This window comes from Suricata suricatta, chromosome 2 (genome assembly GCF_006229205.1).
Source record: "Suricata suricatta isolate VVHF042 chromosome 2, meerkat_22Aug2017_6uvM2_HiC, whole genome shotgun sequence".
NCBI classification, from domain to species: Eukaryota; Metazoa; Chordata; class Mammalia; order Carnivora; family Herpestidae; genus Suricata; species Suricata suricatta.
The window spans coordinates 55,685,540-55,704,767 of record NC_043701.1 but is presented as its reverse complement, the minus strand read 5'-3'; the positions used below and the strand labels follow the sequence as shown (position 1 = coordinate 55,704,767).

At 45.5% G+C, this 19,228-nt stretch overlaps 1 protein-coding gene across 1 annotated transcript in view; it reads right to left on the bottom strand.

Moving 5' to 3' along the window:
* The window catches only part of GLI3 (GLI family zinc finger 3), a 266,246-nt gene that overhangs the window by 171,456 nt on the left and 75,562 nt on the right, over positions 1-19,228 (bottom strand). The window contains exon 2 of the mRNA XM_029926644.1: positions 17,661-17,903. Coding sequence (XP_029782504.1) covers positions 17,661-17,903 — 243 coding nt within the window. The remainder of the gene's footprint in view (positions 1-17,660; positions 17,904-19,228) is intronic.

The following is a 19,228-nucleotide window of genomic DNA, read 5'->3' as shown; positions in this document are numbered from 1 at the left end:
GCTGCGGCCTGTAGAGAAGCAGCAGCCTCGCATATTACGAGGGCAAAGAAAGGGGTAGCAGCTGGCTCACCAGGAAGCCGTTGGCCTGGGCAGAGCTTTCCATGGAACACCTGTGCCAGTCATGGGACCTGTCTCCCAGCCCAAGGTACCAGGGGCGCAGGTGGCTGGAATCTTCCCAAGCAACCTCATTACGCCTCTTCTTCATAAAGCTGGGAGAACTGCCCCAGGACAGTGAAGTTAGTGTACGTTTTGGAGCCTCCAGCTCTCGCAGGTCTCTCACTGAAACGTATGCGCCATGGGAGCCACACCAGGTCTTTCCTCCAGTCCGTCTGCAGGTTGGTGTGATCCCTGGCAGGTGCCCAAGGCACGCTGGTTCTCACTGCTCCCCAGAAGCAAGCCTGCCACATCCCAGCGTTGGGAGGGCCCTGCTGGATTCCCTACCGATGGAAACCCACCGGAAGGAGATCCCACCAATCGGTATGCACAGTCAGGATGTTCGCTCTGAGGAAAGGTTGCCTCCTTCCTCACATGAGCCTGAGCAGAGGAATCCCAGGCCAGCTTCTTGCTCCCACTCTCCGGGTGAACAAACACCTGGGATCGCTTGGCTCATGACAGGATGAGGGGCACAGGGAGGACTGAATCCACAGGAAACAAGAACCCCAGGGTCTAGTTGTGGAGGATCATAAAGTATTACATACAAAAGGCAACAGCGACAGGCTACAAAAAGGGAGCCATCGAGTATTTTAGCTCTCACAGGGGTGCCTGGGTGGCTCAGTGGGGTAAGCATCTGGCTGAGGTCATGATCTCACGGTTCATGAGTTCAAGCCCCACATCGGCGGGCTCTGTGCAGACAGCGCGGAGCCTGCTTAGGATTCCCTCTCTTGTCCCGCTTGTGCCATTTCCCTCTCTTTCAAAATAAAAACACTTAAAAAAATAAAGAGCTCTCAGAAATTGAAAATGTAATGGCTAAAATTAAAAAGTCACCAAAAGCACTGAAAAACAAACTCAAGGAAATTTCCCAGAACACAGAACCAAAAGCAAAACAGACGGGAGAATCTGAAAGGAAAAGATACGAGACACAGAAAAATAACCCAGGAGGCATTAACAGTCAAGTAAGCAGAATCCAGAAAAGATGAACAGGGAACACGAGGCAGTAAAATGATTAAAGACAGAATGAACATAAAACATCCCCAGAGATAAAAGCGAAGTTTCAGACTGGAGTGGTCTACCAACCAATAAGCGAAAGGACAAAAATTAAAGTAAGTTAAATTTAAAATATCTGCATCTGAAGACGGGCTTTCAGATACGAAGGGCAAAAAGATCAACATCTACAAAGGAATATAAATCAGAGGGGCATCAGACTTCCCATCTACAACTTTGGATGTTAATGTAAAACGCAACAATGCCTTCCAACATCTCAGGGGAGATGATTTTTTAAGTTAGAATTCTAGCTATATTATCAAACAAAAGCAAAGGCAGGATAACGGTACTTTGACCCATGGAAGAACTAGAACGCGTTACCTCCTCATTGGTAGGAAGTCACTTGCTACATCACGGTAAAGTGAAATAAAGAATGGCAAAGGCTTCAGACTCAGGAAACGTCGTTTCAGTGTGGACGGCCATAAAGTCCCAGTCCAGACTTCTTGGGAGGATGAAGTGGCCAGGAAACACGGGGGCTCTCCCTTAAGTGTAAAGGATAAGGTTAGGAGGTGAGGGGTAAAGGAAGGATGTTTATAAAGACAAATAAGAGAGGAAAAGCTAACACAACTACAAAAATGCAATACAGCAGCTGTGCAAGCAATGACAGAAAGGTAAGAAGAGATAAACAGCTTGTTCTTAATGCTAACCCCGCCTCTGCTGAGTGATTCAGGGATTAAAATACTAGCCCTACAAAGTGAGGCTCTAGTGCTTAACTGACTTTCAGCCTTTAAAGCCAACCTCTGGACAGAAACCTGGCAGATGTGGTGCTGATTAGAAGATACCAGGGAGACATTAACACCAGAAAAGGTGGGCTCCAAAAGATGGAATGGGGAAGGTCACTTAATACCCTCATCTCTGAACTGGAAAATCAAAAACTACTATGAAAAGTAGATTTAAAAAAAAAGAAAGCAATAGAGGTTTCGGATATTATTTACAAGAATACCCACCTGGGTGGCTCAGTCAGTTAAGCATCCGCTCTATAAGTCATCTAAGGTCAGGATCTCACAGTTTATGAAATCTCATGGTTTGTGAGATCAACCCCCACATCGGGGTCTGCACTGACAGGGCAGAGCCTGCTTGAGATTCCTTTGCTCTCTCTCTCTCTCTGCCCCTTACCCACTGGCATGTGCACGCACTCTCTCTCCCTCTCTCAAAATAAGTAAATAAACCTAAAAAAAGAATAGCCGTTAGAGAATAGTAAATATAACAGTAATGTATTGTCAATATTGAAAAGAGAGGAGAATACAATGTTGGAAAATCCAAGGTTTCCTCTCCTACTGGAGAGTCGATTAACAGCGCTGAGTGAAAACATCAGGGGTCCGAATGCCAGGCAATAAAGGTGTAAGCGCATCGTGGAGCTGCGGTGGCGGTCTTCCAAAACCACTACAATAGCGATGGCGAAAACTGTCCTTGCCTCTGGGGTGATGGGGGCGACTTCCGCTTTCTGTCCTAAGCTCTCTGGCACTTTATCATTTGTTGAAATGAGCATGCGCTACTTGTAAATACAATTTCAATGAAAATACAGTAAGAGCTTACATTACAAAAAGAACTTTTAATGGACCTTTTGTCAGGAAAATAAACTAACACTGAAGTAATCCAATAATCATCATCTATGAAAAAAGCTTTCACAAACCCATTTTCCCTCGTCAGCTTTTACTATTCAGCTTCAGGGAGACAACGCAGCTCGGACCTGACTCAGCTTGCCAGTTTGGAATATCATCACGGACAGGAGTGGAATCCTAGCAAAACTTCACAATTCCTAAGTGAAGTGGAAGTCACAGCTTCCCAAATGTCATCTCGTCGTCTCACTTCGGCATTATCTAATATTAGCTCTGTATCGCTTCTCAGGCTTTTGGCTAAGATCAAGTGAATATTAGCTCTGATTGTTCAACTCAATGTGACATCACTGGACAGAGATGAGCCAACATTAACAGGTTTTGCAAAGCCTTTAGCCAAGGCTATAAAAGATCCTAGAAGTTATTTAAAATAAAATGAGCTCTAAAAGAACACCAGGTGTCTTCACTTGCCCCCTTATCAACAGTCAACTGCTTTAATGCCCTGTGTCATCACCATATCCTGATGCTATCCCTAGTGCCAAAGCCTCTCCTACAATTTCAGAACACTAAAGGCCATCTTCAATATTAATTTCAGAAAGAAAAAAGTGGTTAGAAACATTTACTTCAAAAAAATTTTGTTTATTTATATATTTAACAGAGAAAGAGAGAAAGGGCAAGCAGGGGAGGGGCAGAGAGACAGGAAGACACAAAATCCGAAGCAGGCTCCAGGCTCTGAGCTGTCAGCACAGCTCCACGGGGGCTCGACTCATGAGCCCTGAGATCATGACCTAAGCCGAAGTTGGCCACTCAACCAACTGAGCCACCCAGGCGCCCCTAGGAACATTTACTTTAAATAATGAAGTTATGGGGAGGCAAGGGTGCCTGGGTGGCTCAGTCAGTTAAGAGGCCAACTCCTGATTTCAATGCAGGTCATGATCTAGCCGTTCATGAGTTTGGACCCCACATCATGCCCTGCGTTCACAGCACAGAGCCTGCTTTGGATCCTCTGTCTTCTTCTCTCTGCCCCTCCCCTGCCCATGCTCACTTTCTGTCTCAAAAATTAATAAATGTTTAAAAAATTTTTTAATAATAAAATTATTTAAAAATACAAACCAAATTCAAAAGCATATTACCTACGCCATGAGATCACAGGAAAAGAACACAAAGGTCCTCAGGATGTTTTCATTTGGCTCCTTGGATGTTACCTTGGCTCTTTGCAGAACTAGTCTGGCATTCAGACGGAGCAAGTGCTTTGAAATAAACACTTTACCTTGGTCTCAGATACTATTAGCTAAGGACAAACAGGCAAAGATACACAATCATTAATATTGCCGACATGTCCAAGTTCATTAACTCCAAAATGCAGTCACACAATGCAGCCAAGCACAGCTTCTCGGCCACAGACTGAATCAGAGTCTCGTTCCTGACCCCACTGAGGCCCCTCCACACGCTTTGTCAGGGGGAATTCATGAGGCAGGAGGATTCATTCTTCCATCCAAAATCAGCACCCTACAGAATTTTGACTGTTCTCAGAAGAGGGGCCAATCGCAGCTCTGATATCAAGCTCTGCTTAATAGAACTTCTAATTGGAATCTTAATACGCAGGACCTGAAGCGGCAGGAAAAAAAAAATCCAAGTCTTAAAGTCATGCTCACCTGGTGGCTCATTATGACAGAGGTTTTCAGAAAATCTAAAGACTAATAGCAGGTGACTGGCATCAAAGGAACAAGGAAGGCTACACTGTTACCAAAAAGCAAGAACTTTTTAGGAATATCCTATGGTAACAGATTAACAAGAAGGAACTCTAAGGCAGGTCTGCAAACTCGTCCTCTGTGGGGTAGACAGTCCCAAGCGCTGACCAGTCACCTCGGTCATTACTGGGCTACTGCAGTTCCTCAGCGTGGCGGCTATGCTCCTGGATGGTGCAAACATGTGGCCACCAATATGAAATATCAAGTTCAAACAAGCCATCTTGAAAGGGATTCATGTTTAAGAAAAACGGAGTGTGAGTGACTGAAAACTGCACCTGAATGCATGCCCTGAACTCAGTTCCCTGTCACTATGAACCATCAGAAGACAAAAAAGAGGGGAAAAAAGAATCTCTATGATACACAAAAGTGCCGAATGAAACCTTTCCCTGCCCTAGGTCAGAGGGCATGAGTATAAAAACTTAGAAAATCTACTACCTATGAGCTGCTTGGACTTTAAGGGCAGAAGCTGTGTGCCGGACCAGTTACACTCAGGTCTGACCAACTGGGCGGGAGGCACAATGACATCAACGCTAACAAAACCTGTGTGCCCCTAAGGCCAGGCCAGCACCTGCAATCACTCATCCCCAAAGCGCCCCAGGAAGGGGCAATGGACAGATATAAATGCAGATACTGGGCTGACATATGAGCAAGGGTCACTATGCACAAATGTGAAATTCGCTCCCAAAAGGTCTAAAATTCAGGGGCGCATTTCAGATTGCAGTTCCGAACCCCTCATAAATTAATGAGAGGCAGACATGAAAGCTCCTAACAGCTGGAACGGATCAAGCGGAAAGAAAATGCAGCATCGGCATGCGTTATGTGAATTTCTTAGAGTCCATAAATTTGATATTTGGAAGGAAGAAGGGAAATGTTAATTAGGGGAAATTTCATACTGGATTTAAATTTGCCATGCAGTCAGAGCTCTATTGTAAAACCCCCTCAGAATCAGAAATCCCCCACGATAGACCCGGGTCGTGCCTTTCACCTGCCTCGTGATACTTGTTGATAGGTTTCTTTATCCTCTGCGTGTGTTTTGTGTGGTCTCTCCCCAAAACAGAGGGTCATACCTTTTATTTCTACTGAGTGTGGCAATAAATGAATGTCAAGGAATCAAAAATATCTTAAGAAGCCGTCCCTCTGCCTTCTCTAAAAGCCAGGTAAAAGCTGGCCGTATGTTTTAGGCCGTTGTAGTTAGAGGTATCTCAGGAGTGGGGTACCTGGGTGGCTCAGTTGGTTAAGCGTCTGATTTCTACCTAGGTCATGATCTTGCTGTTACAAGTTCGAGCCCCACACCAGGCTCTGTGCTGATGGCTCAGAACCTGGAGCCTGTTTCAGATTCTGTGTCTCCCTCTCTCTCTGCCCCTACCTCACTCGTGCTCTGTCTCTCTCTGAAAAATAAATACACATTAATAAAAAGAAGAAGTGGGGCACCTGGGTGGCTCAGTTGGCTAAGCGTCCAACTTCAGCTCAGGCCATGATCTCATGATCTGTGGGTTTGAACCCCGCATCGGGCTCTGTACTGACAGCTCGGAGCCTGGAGCCTGCTTTGGATTATGTGTCTCCTCCTTTCTCTGCCCCTCCTCCACTCATACTCTGTCTCTCTCTCTCAAAAGTAAATATTTTTAAAAAAAGAAGAAGTATCTCAGAAGATCCCAGTTACTCTGAGGTCTCAACACTAACTTTTCTTACTGTCCTGCTACAACTGGTGTTTGATTTCCAGACCCAGGTATATCTCAGGGCAGATCTGGTGCCTGGAAACAGCTTTACACAGGTACGGTCCAGGGTCTCCCATCAGTCTTTCAAATGAGCAGTGCCTGAGAGCAGGGAATCCCATGGCCTCCCTGGAATGTTCTATTTCTGCCTTCCTCAGCATGGATCTCCTGATGAGCCACCACGTGCCTGCACTGGCCCTGAGATTCATATTCAGGCCTTTTCACCTTTTCTCATAAATCATTCCTCCAGCCCCTTAATCATGCTAACTGCTTCTCCCAAGATCATTACAGTTTATCTGAGACCCCCCCCCAAGCCTGGAGACCAGGAACTGCCCATGTTAGCAGGACACCACGATGTCTCTGTGCAACAGGCTTGTGTCATTTCCCCTCCCCCTACCCTCTCTGCAAATAAATGTTATTTGAAATATAAATGAAGGGGTGCTCTCTCTCTCTCTGCCACTTCTTCTTCTTGGGTCCTATGTAGCCACACAGAGGGCAAAGGAAGGAACCGCTGTCTCCAGACAGGGCCTTGGTGGGGCCAGATACTGCGTTATTCTGCTGATAGGTGAAAGTTCCAGTTGCTTACCCAGGCTGCTCTTCAGAATCAAGTTCACATGATGAATCGAACCGTGGTCCAGACAGCCTATGTTCCCCAAAGCCACTGCAGGGATGAGGGTTAACGGGACATGGTGGGGAAGGCAAAGTGTAACAAGGCAAGTAAAGAGCAGTATGTGTGGAGCCTCCCTTCCTGCCTCTCAAACCTGCAGCCACGGAGTCCAGACTCAAACTAGCACCGTGTGCAAGGTCACTTTAAATCTCAGCTAACGCACGTGCCAAGCGGGTTTGTGCAAAAACGGAGCGCTTTGCCCAGCACCTTAGCACAGCAAATACTCCACATAAGAGCATGCGGCGGGGTCTGCCAGCATTTCCCAACACACTTGTCCCCAGAGCAGAGGGGCACAGAGAGGACAGGGGCGCCTGCCTGTACTTACGTCACAGGTAACTTCTAACTCTTCAGGAGAGAAGCCATTTCTCCTCCCTCCCATGAAGCAAGGCCTAGAGCACAGCGACCAGAGGGAAGCACAGGGCACGCCTACACTCTCCCGCCGGGGACACAATCATTGATGGCTGCACACCTCCCGAGGGCACGCCGACCCTGGCCTGTCACGCTGGCAGAGTCACCCAGCTCCCCCAGTGAGGCTGGGCCTGACCCACTGCCCACCTGGCCCGGCCCTTGAATGGCTGTGGGCTGCCATGTTGAAAGCACGGTTTGAGAATTTGAGCTCTGGAGCCAAACTATGTGGGTTCAAAGCTTGGGTCAGCCACTTCTGAACCATGGAAAAAACGGCAACATCCTTGGCCTTCACAAGCCATAGTTCCCTCCTCTGTCAACAGGAAAAATCGTGCAACGTCTTTGTGGGAATTTAATGGATTCAAAGCCTTGACATAAATTGCGGCACAAGGAGAGGGGTCAGTGTCTGCCCGCCTTAATTTCTAAGAGAGGAGGACCATTTTCCTCCTACCTGGGCCACAGTAACAGCCTGCAGGTCTCTTCCTAATGCTACACTTCACCTTTCATGAAGTCCCCACACAGCAGCCAGAGCAATACTCCCCAAGAGAAAACCCAATTACATCATACCCTCCAATGGTTTTCCATTGGCCCACAATTCCCCCCAGCCTTGGCCCCTGCCTGCCTCCAAACTGCCCCAGTCCCTCTCCAAGCCATCACACCAGCCTCCTCTCTGCTCCTGGACACGGCCACTGCAAACCCACAAATTCCACTCGTGGAGCAGAATGCTCTCCCCTTAGATCTTCCCATGGCTGGCTCTGCCCAGGTGGTTGGTGCATGTCCTCTGGCTGCGATGTGGGCTCCCCAGGAGTAAAAGCCTGATTGATCTTGGCAAATGCTGACCCCTCAGGACCTACACAGTGTCTGATTCATAGCAGGATCTCAAAAAATGCACAGGATTTTTGAAATGAGAATAAACAGCAAGCATCATGTACCCAAGTAAGACTTGAAGCACGTCCACCAGGGGTGTACTCAGAAGGACCTCAAACACCAGGGACTTTCAGGTGCCTCCAGCTGCTCATCGACTATCCCTCTATATCACCTCTTACACCAATGTGATACACCCCCTGCACTCAAAGCATCATTAACGATAAGAGGTAGTACACAAAAAAGCATCCGGCTGCCAGAGACACATTAAACACAGAAGTAAATTGCATGTTTGATCAAAAGGGTCAACCCATGTGGTCAGATCTGTGGAGCCAGGCTGAGATCCCAGAAGCCATAACGTGAGATCCATCAGATTCCAGATGGGTAGGGATGGGGGCAGGACGACGATGCATTTGATGACACGCCTTACTTTCAGGGAGAAACAGGGATGGGTGAGGAAATGTGAATTCTTTCTGACTTTCAAAACAGGTTTATTCCATGAAAACAAGCTGAAAAAAGCAAGCTGCTTCCTAGCCTCTGTCATGCGCACTTGTCTGATCCTCTCTAAATTACGACACAGACGACTCCTTTTATTCCCCTCACAAGTCATAAGCACAATCAGATGCAGATATGGGGCTCCCCGAGTGGACGAGTAAACACCCAGCTTCCGGGAGCCGGCTTCCTCCGACCTGCACAATGTCTGCTGATTAGCCCCCCACCCCCCGCGGAGGACATGCGTCTCCTCCTCCTCACAGGTCCCACCACCTTCTCCGAAGATCGTCTCCGTCCAGGCTGGATTGCTGGCTTTTGCCACCACTGGAAATCTTTGTTCCCATTCCCCCCGCAACAGCATTAGCTACTGGATTTCCCAGCTGAATTTCACTTTAGTTCAGGACCCCAGGCCCAACCTCGCCATGGGTCCCTTGCACTTTCTCTAGCTTGACTGATGTTAGATTTTCCAAGAAAATAAAACTCAAGGTTTTTTTGGGTTTTTTTTATCATGAACATTATATATTTTGAAGTTACAATGAGTCTTGATACAAGATACTCTTAATTCATTAGAAATTAAGCTGCATTTATTGTCAATGCTTGGGATTTGTACTTTGAGATCAAGAAAGATACCATGAGGGGCACCTGGGTGGCTGAGTCAGTTGAGTGTCAGGCTCTCAATTTCAGCTCAGGTCATGATCTCACAGTTCATGAGATCGAGCCCCACAAGTAGCTCTGTGCTGACAGCATGGAATCTGCTTGGGATTCCCTCTCTCTCTCTCTCTCTCTCTCTCTCTCTCTCTCTGCTCCTCCCCCACCACACACACGCTAACTCGTTCTCTCTCAAAATAAATAAATCAACTTAAAAATAAAAAGAAAGCTACTGTGGCGTTCAGGGTTACCCAACACATAAGAGCTCAGAAGTTTGAGAACAGGTATTTTGTTGTCTTCAGGGGAAGACAGGCCACATCACCCAGGGAGGCAGGACGTGCCTGACAGCCAATGAAAGGAAGGTCAGCAGCCAGAAGTCGGGAGGGTGGCTGCAGGACAGGAATCTTGAGCAACAAATCCGAGCAAGGAGGAACCCCTGGTTCATGCAGAGAAGGGGCAGCTGCTCCCCCAGGAGACACCTGCTACCACTCCCTTCCCTGAGCTCTGCCCTCCAGCCACCTCCTCCTAGGTCCTCACAGGGGTCAGGATTTCCTTTGCAAAGGATCTTCTCTACCTTTTTGCCACAGGGATTAGTTCAGATGTCCCTTCCTCCAGGAAGCCCTCTGGACTCAGGTCTGGATCAGGTATGTTGTTACCTGCTCCCAAAAAAAAAAAACCTGCATCTGCCTTTCTGATACATCCTTTGTATCGGATTTTTGTATGAGCTTATCTGCATATGTCCATGTCCTACCAGCCCGAAGGTCCGTGGAGGCAGCAACTTTGTTCATTCTTTCTAACACTGGTCCGCACTTAGGAGGCCTCTAGTAAGTAAGCATACGCTGAAATAACAAATGACTAACAGATGAACAAAAAATACCCACAGCTGGATGACCAAATATTTTCCTCAGGACCCCCAAAAAGGAAGGGAAGACATTAGGAAGAGAAGAACAATTAATTTTAGGAGAGACCCAATGTAAAGATCAAAATGTAAAAAGCTAAACAATTTGAGGAAGTTGGATACTTTTCAAAGAGGACAGTAACAATCCAAACTCTAACAGAACATAGAGAAGGAAGGAGCAATAAAAATGCCAGATCAATTACCCTATATTAAATCAAACTGTAAAAGGCACAAAGAGTGAAAATTCTAGCCCTTTCACTAAGAAGTATGAAGATAGAGCACAAATTTATAGGTACAAGATCAAGAGAGCTAAAGCAGGACAGGAGATACAATTGCAAGAGACATCAAAGGTAACATTCTTTAATTATACAAGAAAAAAAAGGAGGGACCAAGGATAATGTTGCCTCCATTAGAAAATGGGATAGAAAGCTGGTCGCACATGGCTGAGAAATGCTAAGAGTTGCTGTCTTTCTCAGGCTGTTCTCGAAGAAAGGCTGAGGGAAGGGAAGGACAGAAAGAGCTCTAAGCAACTAAAAAAAAAAATGCCACTTGTGTTGGGCAGGTGCCAAATTAGGAAAGGAAAATAATTACATGGGATATTTAGACAACTGAGTTTATAATCCCAAACCGATTTGTAGTTGGAGCCTCTGTTAACATGGATTACACGCATGCTTGGACACTAACAAGTTGGAAAGATGTTACCAAAATCATGAACTGCCTAGAGATTATTGAAAGTAAAACAAATTGGTAAAATCTGGAAGAGGGGACACGAATACCATGCTCACCTTACCTACAGGAAAAATTCCTATACCCCTTCGATTTCGGATGGGCGTCAAACACTCAGGACTGGCGGATTTCTCGTGCTAATCTCACGGTTCTGAAGAGAGGATCCCCATCCAAGTCTGAGAGCGAACGGCCAGCTTCTTCCAAAGGACCACTATGCATCTCCTGTGAGAATCCTTGCAGTCTTACATCTGCCGTATGTATGCGGAAGCAAATATTTTTGCTGGTTTTGAAATGTACAATTTGTAAATGTACAAATGTGTCATAAACACCCACTTCCAGAAAGGGCTGGGTGATTATGTCTGGATCAGAGGTGACACAGAGGGACTAAAAATAATATAGAAGCCGAAGCATCAGTCTCTTCAGATTGTTGAGTGGCTACTTCAGAGGGGCAGGCTTGGGGCAAACTTCCCCTGGGGTGTGACTAAGGTCAGGTAACAGGAAGGCTTGCCCTTCTCTGTCCTATAAAGGCATGAAGGAGCCCTCTCAGCCCTGCCCCAGGAATTCTGCTGACTGGAAGAACCAGGGACTGTCCTTTTATTCTAAAAGACCAACATACATGGACAACACAGATCACAGCCGTGAGGTGCTGAGGTGAGAATTATAGATCTACCTGGTGTCCAGGGCAGGGAAATATCTCTGTGAAGAGGAGCCTTTCAAAGGAAGTGGTCTCTTGATGGGCCCCGAGGAATAAGTAGAACTTGAAGACAGAAGGAAAGCGCAGAGTGACACCGAGAGGAACAAGGGTGTGAGCAGGGTGGCCAAGGCAGTGGTCGGGGAGCTGGAACTGGAGACCTCTGGTGGCCGCCATAGAAGAGGGGGGTGCGCCAGGGTACAACTGATGATCAACTGATTTTCCCTAGAACGTGATCTCCGTTAGCCTTTTCTGTCTGTCCTCCTGAATGGCCTTCAAGTTTCTCCCCAGTCTCCTTCAATAAATGAATCCCCCAAAATTCAATGAATGAAACCAAATACATTTTTCCAAACAATACATGCTTTTTTCATGGCTGTTTCCCAGTTTGGTAGGCTACCTCCCAAGACTGATGAAGAATCACAGTCATATCAGGTATAAGAGTAGTCAAGAGTCACTGGCAAGAGTCACTCTGGAACCCTAGGAATTATCCCTAAACCTACTTCCACCACTTTCACCAGAACTACCCTGCAGCAGCTCTTTAAGAAAAATCTATGGAAGTTCTAATCCTTAAACATTACCTCTGGATTACTGATAGAAAACTTAGAATGTTACACTGAATTTCTAATAGAAAGCCAAGAATAATCACAGAGCTATTTTTTCCTCAATCTTTTTAATGCTTGTTTATTTTTGAGACTGAGAGAGTACAAGTGGGGGAGGAACAGAAAAAGAGGGAGACATGGAATCCAAAGCAGGCTTCAGGCTCTGAGCTGTCAGACAGAGCCTAACACGGGGCTTGAAATCAGGAACTGCAAGATCATGACCTGAGCCAAAGTTGGACACTCAACCGACTGAGCCACCCAGGCATCCCAATCACGGAGCTATTCTTAAGCTCACAAATATGAGTTCTGCAAAGGTTCATAGATTGTCTGCACCTCCCCACTCCTGATCCCCTACAGGTCAAGACTACCAGAGGAGGAAGCAAAGTACCCGGCAAAGTCCCAAAGTATCACAGGACATCAGTCCTTTTGGCCAAACAGTCTCACTTTCAACAAAAAATAAATAAATAAAAAAGGAAGAAGAAGAAAAAAGAAAAGAAAAACCAAAAGGACTGGCTAAACAGTCTCACTTTCAACAAAAAATAAATAAATAAAAAAGGAAGAAGAAGAAAAAAAGAAAAGAAAAACCAAGACACTAAAACACTCCGGATTGGTTCATCAACTGGATGAGAACGGAACCGTGTGCTTGGGTGACTGTCACTGCCTGTGCTGTCTGGTTGACCCCGAACTGTTCATCTGTGCCCTGCAGGCATTTTTTGTCTCTCACGATCTCCAGATGACACTCCAGCAGTAAGAGAAATGTGAGCAGGTGCACCTATTAAATATGTAAAATACTCATCTTCTCTTCCACTCGCTTAGAAGATGTATTTCTAAGGGGATAGAGAGTCACCTAATATAAAGACAGACAGGTAGAAAAAAATTACGTGTTTTTTTTTTTAAGCACACAAGAATGCAAGTGGACCCGGCACATCAGCTTTCTGCAGACAATAAATAAATGCAAGCAATTAAAAATTCAGTTTCTTTTCTTTAAGCAAATTCCTCAGGTTTTGCTAATTAGCAACTAATAGTTCTGTCATCTGAGCTGGGAAACATAAGGAGGAATACCAGCGGTGTGTTTTCAATCAAAGCATTTGCATGGAGGAATGAATCAGATTTTCCATGAGGGATTATTACTGCTTGGGAGCAGTTGGGGGCGGAAGAAAAGCATTCTTCACAACCCTAAAACTGTAAAAAGGACCTGACATGTTAGAAAAGGGGACCTCTTTCTCTTTGTAGGGGCCCTGCATGGCGTGGCCAGTGAGTCTGAGAAGTTCCCCACGAAGACTCCAGCAGGGACGGTCAGAAAACACGGGGCTTCACAGGAAGACAGAAGACAATGAAACACACGTTTTCTGTCCCAGGGAAGAGCATAAAAGTTAAGTGCCCGCCAGGGTGCAGGAATGCCTGCACTGTTACGTCACCTGCCTTCACAAGTTCCTAAGAGAATGAAGGGCACGGTGAGAAGTACAAGCAGGGTTGATGGTAGTTTGAAATACCTGGCTACGGATGGAGCAGGGGCAAAATAAACATGCAGGAAGAAGACAGGGGACCTAATCCCGACTCTAGTACATGCAGGTCAAGGCTCTGAAGCCCAGCCCCTCCCACACTCTCCCTGATGATAAAGCGCTAGCTAGCGATCCTGCAGCAACCCCCCTGGCAGCATCACGCCAAGTCTGAGCTTGAACTTCTACTTTCTTGACTTGATATACAAGCCTTCCGCTGCTCCCTTTCAGGACAGAATACCCTCCAGGGCCCCCCGTGAGGATTTTATTCCAAACACATGTCTCGAACGTTTGAAGTGCCCGCTCTCCCTGGTATTTCTTTGCTTTTCCTTTTTTTTTTAAAAAAAAGTCAAACCCACAAAATCTAAAATAGTTTGAATCCAGCCTAACTGCTGTTTGCAAAGATGCAACATTGCATACCCAAGGATAAGAAAGTCTTGTGCAATAAAGATTTTACAGATGTCCTTCTGAGGGTAAAGAAATGATTTTCCCTTTTCCGGTCTTACAGGAAGCCTGCCCACACGTTAGAAATACAAAGTTAGTATATATAGAAGCACAAATTAGGCATCTTGGAAAGTCCACATTTTCCAACCACAGAGAAACGAAGGAATTCCTGTGAGTGTTCCCATGCCCAGCGACACTGTATGGGAGGCATCTTTTCTCCCCAACAACCTGGTGAGGCTGGCACATGACTCAAAAGAAAAGGGAATGAATGGCCTAAAAAGATGTTTTGGAACCTTGAGCCCCAGGTCTGCAGTTTACTTGTGTTCTCACAGGACTGCAGGACTGACAGGTAAAGAAAGAAATGGGATTGAACTTACAAGTCTCATTTTAAAGAGATGGCGCTTTTCTCACCCACTAAGAACTCTTGGAAGATGTACCAACTTCAGCATTGCATTGGTCATTCGTTAGCTTTACCTGGATAATTAAATTCCTATCAGGTGGATGGATTGAATTATTAAGTATGAAAAAATACTCATTATAATGGTAGAAGATTAAATGATCCAATAGAGTTCTAGAAAAACTACAGTTTTCTAGACTGTAGTCTAGAGGCTTAGTTTAGGACATCTTTAAAACACTTCATTTGAATAACTCTGCAGCTTTCATTTTTTCCACATGTATTCAGTATGTATTTGTTACATAAAACACTTTCTGCCAAGAATTTACCAGGTTAAAACTTCTCAAAGTCACTTAAAAGTTTTAATACTTTCTTCACTTACAAAGCAGAAGAAGATTATAGAAAATTCACTAAGGTTCAGGGAGAAAGTTATGTTCAGAAGGCCGCCATGCACAGAGCTGACACACGAACTTTTTTCCTAAGGTTTACGGCCCACTAGGTGTCTAATTTGTTTGTAGAAGATGTGGATTTCAGGGAGGCAGAGAAACACACACAACTGCAGCACTAACAAAAACATCTTGGTTTGGAGAGTTGAACTAATCGCATACAGGTGGTGATGGTGGTGGGGGGCGGTGCTGGTGCTGATGGTGCTGGTGGTGCGGATGCTGATGATGACATTGATGATGGAAAGGAACAGGAGGCGGTAGAACAAGAAAATGAAATAAACTTTAATAAAGTGGAGGCACAGTGGACGTGCCATACTGTGAAGCACTCACCATAAGCAGAGAGTTTATTAAATACTGTATTTGCATTATCTCATTTAATTCTCAGGAAAACACCATGGAGCAGCAGTTACATTATAACACCAATTAAATAGTTAGGAAATGATTCTTAGAGGGGTCAGCACATTTGGCCAAGTTACACAGCCACTGAATGGCAAAGCTCGAACTTGAGCCCAAATCCCCTAAACAGAAATCCAACCTGTGTAATCTCTAGGATTTCCCCATCCATGATATATTTGTCATGATATCATTTATTTATGACCATTTTAGAGAGTACATTGGGATGGTGGGTCAAAATGGCCTTTGCCAGTTGGTTAAAGGCACGTACATAGTATGTCAGTCATCATTCAATTTTAACAGTGAAAGCTGAAGACATCGGCCTGCTGGTCTATGTCCTCTAAACAGGACAGTACCAAGCCCCGCCAAGAGCTCTCCAGTGCCCTGTGCTAGTTAATATTCCACTGGGGGCCCAAGAGGCGGTCACAAACCCACAGTGCCAAGAGGTGCTGCAGATCCCAGGTGTGCACAGAGCCTGTTCCTCAACGGAGGGAGAGGATTCAAGGGCAAACCGTTAGAACCAACGAACCAAGAGCAAGCTGCAAGTTGAATGGCACACAGAGAAACTTAACGGTCATCTGCCTACTTCCATCAACCGGAAGAGAAGTATTCGTCAGCTGTCCTGCCCAATTAAATACCTCACTAATTAGTGGGCATCTGGAATAGAAAACAAAACATAAACAAGAGAGGGGAAAAGTTTGTGTTCACACATAAGAATGAAAACAATGCAGAGAACTTGCGGCTAATAAGTAAGGCTGGATTCTTTCTAAAAAGTAAACACACTTAGGGAGTAAAAATGTAGGTAGCAAGGATGCAGATTCCCTCCCATTTTCTGCACCAGTACGATCCAAAAAAAACCCGTAAGTGAAAATACAGTGTAGAAAACAAAACTGTGCTCGGAGGTAAATCCTGCCAACACTGTTTCGAATACTTGTTCCTAAAAGAAAATAGAAAGACAACGAAATAAACTTAAATGAAGGAAGAAAAAGAGGTGCACACCACATCTCTTCATTTCTGGAGTAGTAAAAACAACCGCAGCAACAGGACTCATAAGCACTTTTTGATCAGAGAAGTTGTAGCCTTGTTCAAAAGCTTATGAGAATCCGTAAGACCCCTTCCCCCATGCTTCTGACCACTTAAAAATAATTCGCTCTGCACTTAAAAAAATAATGTACCTTCTGTTTTTGCCAACAATGTAATCTGGTCGGTGGGGAGGGGCAGGGGCGGAAAGCAGTTGCTGAGACGTAAGGTTGCTCCAGGCTCTTTGATCTGCACCCTGATGAGGGAACATTCCCCTCTGCTGCAAGCCAGCTAACGAAGGGATGAAATTAGCTTTTATCCTGGGCACTTTCTTGAGCAAAAAGGGAAAAAAAATGCACTAATCAGCTGTCCTCACTAATCAGTCATCTGGCTAATGACCCTTTGCCTTAAAACACTAAAATTTCTGAATGACGTGGAAAAAGGGAAACACAAACCAGTGCCCCTTGCTGGAGTTCAATGGATCATCTGGAACTGGAGCCAGGAAGGTTAAATGGCAAGACTGTATCCTGGCAAGGTGATAAATCTGTAATCAAGAGCTGTAAGTTTTGGCACCTCAATGTGAACTTCATTACTCCGCAACCAAATTATATTCTTTTTAACTAGAAACAGGCCACAAATAAAGTCACCCCTTATACATCATTCTTTGGAGAAAACCATCGTATATTTGTGTTCTGTGTCCTAGTGATTTACTTAAACTTTATTAGTGCTGGAAAAGGAGCTCTTCGCACATTTCTGGTATGCTGGTTGGAGAAGAAAGGAAAACATGACATGTAGCAAACAATCTTCCACATTAAGGAATTTAGCACCGATCTGTTAAAAGGTCTGTTCATCCTCAACAATTAAGCAAAAAATCATTAAAAACGGGGATAGGTGTTGTTAAAGACTCCTGCCAATGCGGCCCACTCTACTAACTACCCCCATCAACCAATTTTGCTCCTGCAGTGTCTACCTGGGTGGAAGAAATCTGGTTCTCGTTCCCAGGAAAGGTCCATGTGGATTAGCCACAGATGGACACCTTCCTGCAGGCTTGAAAAGTTGCTTAAAGATGGAAGAAAACGGTTCTCTCTAAAAGGAGGAATGGACAGGATGTAGGAGAGGGGGGAAAGGTGAAGAGTAAATTAAACATTTATATCAAGTAATACTGGCCCAATAATTCATGAAGCACGCATGCACGCACACACGCCTGGCCTTCCTTGGTACCCGGAACGAGGGCCGAGGGGCAGGAACCACTTACGGTAGTGGGGCTCCATGTAACCGTTCCTGGGGTCCATGGCAAAGACGGTCCCGCGATACGGCACAGAAGGCTCCGCCAGGTGCGGCAAGGACCCATGGATCTCCTTCTTGATCAGTGAGGCCCTCTCGTCACTAGATGTCGAAGGCTCCTCGCTGATCTTGCCAAGCCCCTGGACACTCTGTGGCTGCATGGTGACTGCGTTTCTTCTCTCTCTGTGATAGGTCTGTCCAGGACTTTCATCTTCTAAAGAAAGAAGGAAAACGAGAGCTCCGTGAGCCACTGGAAGGAGCAATTCAAAAACAGTCATCAATTAGGTCTCCCTCTCTCTCTCCCTCCTCCCCCAAAAGAAGCCTATTTCTCATTCTTGGCAACCTTGAAAGCTACACCATGATGGGATAGTGTCCAGACAAAATTGCTTATGAATGAAGGTCCCAAATACAAATCCAAGGACGAGAGGGAGCAGGAAATGAGCCTATTAAGTTGAGATGTAGGGGGTCAGCAAATTATCATCGCCAGCTTACAACTGAAAGCTGCCAGTGAGGCTTTTCATCAGGGACTTGCCAATATCCCTGCTGGTCCCAAGGGGAGCTAGACGCTTTGCCAGCCTGAGGCTGTGATGTCCAGCTTCCCGTCTGTCTGTCTGGGGAAGCTGGGCTGCTCAGGTATGGGGGCAGCTCAGACACCTACCGAGGCTCTGGGTGATCTGAGGATCAAAGGGCCTACAGTAATCCAGAACTTTCCCTGTGTTTGTTTTGTTAAATCCATAACCCACTGGTGTACTGGAGCTAGAACGGGACAAAAGGCCCACTAGTCACAAGAGATACAGGTGCCAACCATGGACACCCACAGTGCCCTTTGCAAGTCCCTCTTTGCTGCAGCCCATAGACCAGAGCTGAGAACCAAGAAGAAAATGGAGCAAGATTATTAATTCCAAGGGCAAGGTGGCTCTGTGGGCGAGGAAGGTGTCAGTTGTGCAGATACGGGCACGCGCACTGTGGGAATCTGGAAGCCGCTTCAGACATGTAAGAAATGGATTTCCAAAATTCCGCACATTCAATATTCCCGCCTCCTAATACTTCCATTCCATTTGATCTATAAGAACTTCCCATCTACCCATTATGGCTCTCTGGGAATGTGATTGGATGACCTTTCTATAATAGTGGATCAAAGAACCCACACATGAAATTAAACCAAATGAGAGATCTGAACCCACAACAAATGGGCCAATTCATCTGTTAGAATCATGCACACATTCTAAACTACAAGCCCCCAAACAATTTCTGCATTTCATCAACAGACTGTTCTGGAAGGTAAGTGCTGATGGAAGCAGAACTGTTTGCTCACTGTTTAGACATCTAATTTGAGAACGATTTTCCATTCTTGATCTTCAATATACATATATGTATGTAAGCAATAATAGTGGTGTTCATTTCAGACAGGCAGATTTTGAACATGGCTATCCCAACTTATAAACTTCTCTTCAAAGTATTCCATAAGGCAGTTCTATCTGGCTGAGAACCCCTAAACAACAGAAAAAGTATGCTTTAGCAGATTCATGGGCTGTTTGC